The following is a 4,362-nucleotide window of genomic DNA, read 5'->3' on the forward strand; positions in this document are numbered from 1 at the left end:
GTGCCCTTCCGACCTGCGACCTGCTCTGCGTCTCACCCCCTTGGGCAGCGGCCGCGCCAGCTGTGCCCCGAGGCTGAGGCAGCACCGGGATCGTGGAGCTCGCCGGCCGGTGTTCCAGGGGCCTGTGTCACGGGGGAGGGGCTGCCGCCGGGGACCCCAGAGACGAGGGCCTGCGTGGCGGTGAGAGGCCTGGCCTCTCAGATGCTGTTGTCAGCCGCCAGGCCCAGAGGGCTGACCCCCCATGCGGCCACAACCCAAGGGCTGTCTGAAGGGAGGCAGGACAGGCCAGTGGCCGCGAGCATGTGCTCTGCAGTCAGCCTGCCCGTGCCCGACCTCCCAGCCCCACCACTGCTGGGTGGTGTGCGGAGCCGGGGCAGACACTTCTGGGTGGGGCCGCAGTCTCCCCATCTGTGAACCAGGACGACAATGGCCCGTCACACCCAGCGGCTGGCACATCCCACATGCACGGCAGGTGTGCACCAGCGTCCTCGTGGTCGTCCACCCATGACTGAGGACAGGACTGCGAGGGGCCCCAGGGACACACCCTGCACGTGTGGCCCTGACGAGCAGTTCCGCCGTCCCCCAGGGAGAGCACTCCCGAGAGCCTGGCACCCTCCAGAGACCCGGGGCCGCCTGGCTGTAGGTGTCAGGAGGGGAGGTGGGGCCCCAGGACGACGTCCCCCAGACATGCCTGCCACAGCGTCCCCTCGGCGCCCCCCCCGCCGCCCCGGTCCCTGGCTGCAGACTCAGCGCTAATCCCGTTAGGCTTTATCTGCTTGCGTCAGTGCTTCAGGAGGTGCGGGTGCCCTCCCCGCGGCCGCACACGCCTCTCTGACCCCCCTGCTGAGCGCTTTCCCCTGGGCCTCCTGGAGACCCCGACCCAAGCCTCTCCTGGACACTCTCCCTGCTGGGACTGAAACTCAGGTGTCCGCAGCGGTGTCCCTGGCGCCCTCGCGGGGGCAGCTGCCCACCACTCCTTGCGGACAATGCCCGCCTGCGCCCAGGAGCCTCTGGCTTGAACCGCTGTGAGAGTGCCGTGACCCACTGTCCCTCCCCCACCCCATCCTGGGGCACACGGTAATCCGTGCATCCCTCCCGCCCCACCGCAGACACTTCTAGATTGCCAGACGCTTCTGTTTCTCCGCCCCTCGCTTTGTGCCAGACCCTCCCCCGCTCCCCCTGCACCTGCTGACGCCTCCCACCTCCATATTCCTGGGCCAGAACCCCAGAGAGGGGTCTCGGAGGCATCACGGGGCCTCCGCCTCGAGGCGCTTCTGGGCGTGGAGACCGCGGGCTTGCGGGCGGGAGCAGGCCCCTCCAGTTGCGGCTTCCGGCCTCTCACCTGGCTGTGCCTGGGGCTCGGGGCTCTTCACCTCTGTGTCCTCGTCCAGGTCCACCCTCTCCTCCTGGCTGTTCCGCAAACTCCAACAGAGGCGGTGGAGCTGAGGGGAGACGAGGGGCCTGTTGCCACCAGGGCCCTATCGTCGGGGTTTATGGTGTCACAGCTGGGCACCAGGGTCTCCAGGGACTGAAAAGAGGTGTGGTCATTGGTTCCAACAAGGGAGGAAGGAAGGGGTGGGGTGGGGTGGGGAAAGCGTGGCGCTCGGGAACCCCGGGTTTCAGTTCTGGCCTCGCAAAGGGCGAGCTCAGTGTCCTGGGCTGGACACTGGCGGCACGAGGCACATGCTCAGCGCACCTTCTGGCGACCGAGGTCCAGGAAGCTGTGCCCTCCAGGCTGGGAGAAGCGGCCCCGCACCCCTGGTCTGCTGCTCCTGGGTCACCCACAGGGTGGACCCAGGGGCTGATTTCCTGCTGGAAGAACCTCCTGGCTGTCAGAGACGAGCGCTCACACGCAGCCCAGGGGAGGCTTGGCCTGCCTCATCTTGGGTACTCGGTGTCCTGGCCCCGGCAGGGCTCTCCCACTCACACTCTGCAGGTGTCTGCAGGCGCAGAAAGCGGCCGGAGCAGAGGCATGTTCCCGGCCCAGCTCCCGTCCAGACCCCAGGGCGTGTGTCTCACAGGCCCCTCCCTCCAAGCGCCGCCTCCCTTCTCTTCCCCGGACCCTCCCTGCTGGCCTCCAGCTCAGCCAAGCCTGGGGGTCCTGCTGGGCCCACTGGCCACACCCGTGCAGGTGACACAGCGGCGTCTGCTCAGGCCCAGCAGGCCGCTGGCTGGCTCTGGAGTCACGGACAAGTGACCGCGCTCCTCGGAGCCCAGGCATTTTATATTCCAACTAGAGTGGCAGACGCCTCTTCCTGGGCAGGGCAAGCGGCCGGACAGGAGAAGGGGCGTGTGGGCCGCTGGCCACAGCTCTGCGGGCATTCCTGTCGCCCCACCCCCACCCGCACCCCCACTGGCCAGGCGGGCGGCCAGGACGACCCTGCTTCTATGAACTCACACCAGAGTGAGCGACCTCAGCGCTTCACAGAAAATTTGTATTTTGAAAGTCAAACGTCTCACTCTGGGTGAATGCTTCATTGGAGGATCGCCTTTTAGTTCAGCTCTGTGCTTAAGGCAAGGAGGTTACTTGCCTGTTTCTGACCCGTATGTCACCCCGACCCCCAGCCCTCCCGCTTCTCTTCAGCCGCTTTTCTCCCAAGCTGCTCCCAGGACGCAGGGCCCGCAGGTCGGCCCCGGAGCACGCCCACGGCAGCACTCACGTGTTTGTCTGGAATCGGCACGGTGAACATGGAGATGCCCAGGACGGTGATGAGGCTGATGGTGAAGAGGATCATGGCGAAGTAGAGGTAGTGCACGCCGCAGATGATCCGGGGGCACTTCCTGTTCACGGAGCAGCTCCAGGGCCCGTAGGCAAACTCGGACAGCATGCGACAGGAGCCGATCACAAGGCCGCTGGCCAGCCCCCAGAAGGCGCCCTGCAGAGGAGGAGCCCAAGTCACCGGGAGCAGGGTGGCCTGAGCCGAGTCGTCTGGGTCTAAGCTGAGCCCGGCACAGCAAGGGCTTCACGCGCCCTGCAGAGCCGTCTCGGCAGCGGGAGACGACACCGCCCGGACGAACAAAGACCGAGAGGCGCGCACACTCTACCAAGTCCGTCGGAGAACTCAGGGGACACTGGAGACACGTCGAAGTCAGACGACGAAGACACATCCCAAACAGTGTCCGAGAAGACCTGTCTCGCCTGCTGCTGGGGGCACCTCCATCTCCCCAGCTACTCAGGCACAGACCCCAGGAGACGTCCCTGGCCCCTTCCCCCCCAACCCCTGCCCTGCCCTCGATCCACCAGTGAGTCATGCTGTCACTCCCACGGAGACCACCTCCGTCACGATCGTCCGCTGTCTCTCACACGGGGACTCCCTTCCTGGTCTCTCCTCGCCCGCAGTCCGAGGAGCCCGCGTGAGCTCTTCGAAGCATGGGTCAGGGAGTGCCCTGTCTCTGCAGAAGCCCTTGTGGCTTCTCCTGGCCGCCCTGAGAAGCAAGGCTCAGCTGCTCCGCTGACCTTACCTGGCTCCGCCCTCCTGTCGGTCCCCTCCAGCCACCAGGCATGCCCTTTCCCTGTCTGCCAGGCCTCTGCACGTGCCCTTCTTCCTGCTTTGGTCTCTCCCCAGATCTCGGCGGTTCTGGCTCGCCCTTCAGGATGCAGGTTCTAGGCCACTTTCTTAGGAGAAATCTCCCACGACCTTGGCTGATGTCCTTGTGCCCCACGCCCTGCCCCCAGCATCTGCCCTGCTCACCTCCATGCTTCTTTACTTTCCCCTCCCCTTCTTTACTTTTAAGCAGCACTACCCCACTCTCAGAAATCCTATCTGTTCACTGGGTACCGTCTGTCTCCTCCACAGAGACATTGTACTCCTCAGCCTAAGGACTTGGACTTGGGCTTGGAGCCAGTCTCAGGGACGGCTGGATGTCGGAGGAGGCAGAGGATGCAGTGTGTGCGGGAAGAGTCCTGGAGAAAGAACTGAAACCAAAGGCCAGGAGAGTGGTCCACAGGCCCCATTTATTGAAGGAGACGTGCAGGAAAGGGAAGACCGAGGGACAGATGAGGGTGAGAGAGAGGGCCTGGAGAAGTTCTCCAGGCCAAGCAAGGGACCCACAACATGTTGTAACCTTGGACCAGGGTAGCCGGAGAGCCACTGACAAGCTCCCCAGTTTCCCTTGGTGGCAGCCCCAACACCCCGAGAGTGACTCAGAGGTGGGAGGCAGACCGTTCTGACCGCCTGCTCCTCTTGCCCACGCCCCTCCCAAGCAAGCGCAGGGAGGAGCATTTTCAGAACCCAGACGCCCCCTCACCCCATTCTTGGTGCTAAACTGAGTCCTGGTGAGCTTGAGCTGAGCCATGGCTTGGTGGTAAAGAATCCACACCAATGCACGAGACTCAGGTCTCATGTAGGTTTAATTCTTGGG

General features: G+C 64.6%; 1 protein-coding gene across 1 annotated transcript in view; it reads right to left on the reverse strand.

The window, feature by feature from the left end:
* Positions 1-4,362, reverse strand: part of LOC104984196 (sodium/glucose cotransporter 1-like) — a gene marked incomplete at its 5' end in the record, with an annotated part of 19,173 nt that overhangs the window by 1,078 nt on the left and 13,733 nt on the right. Inside the window, 2 exons of the mRNA XM_010833843.1 lie at positions 1,343-1,442; positions 2,661-2,876. Of these exons, the coding sequence (XP_010832145.1) occupies positions 1,343-1,442; positions 2,661-2,876 (316 nt within the window). The remainder of the gene's footprint in view (positions 1-1,342; positions 1,443-2,660; positions 2,877-4,362) is intronic.

This window comes from Bison bison, unplaced genomic scaffold (genome assembly GCF_000754665.1).
Source record: "Bison bison bison isolate TAMUID 2011002044 unplaced genomic scaffold, Bison_UMD1.0 scf7180017845352, whole genome shotgun sequence".
Taxonomy (NCBI): Eukaryota; Metazoa; Chordata; class Mammalia; order Artiodactyla; family Bovidae; genus Bison; species Bison bison.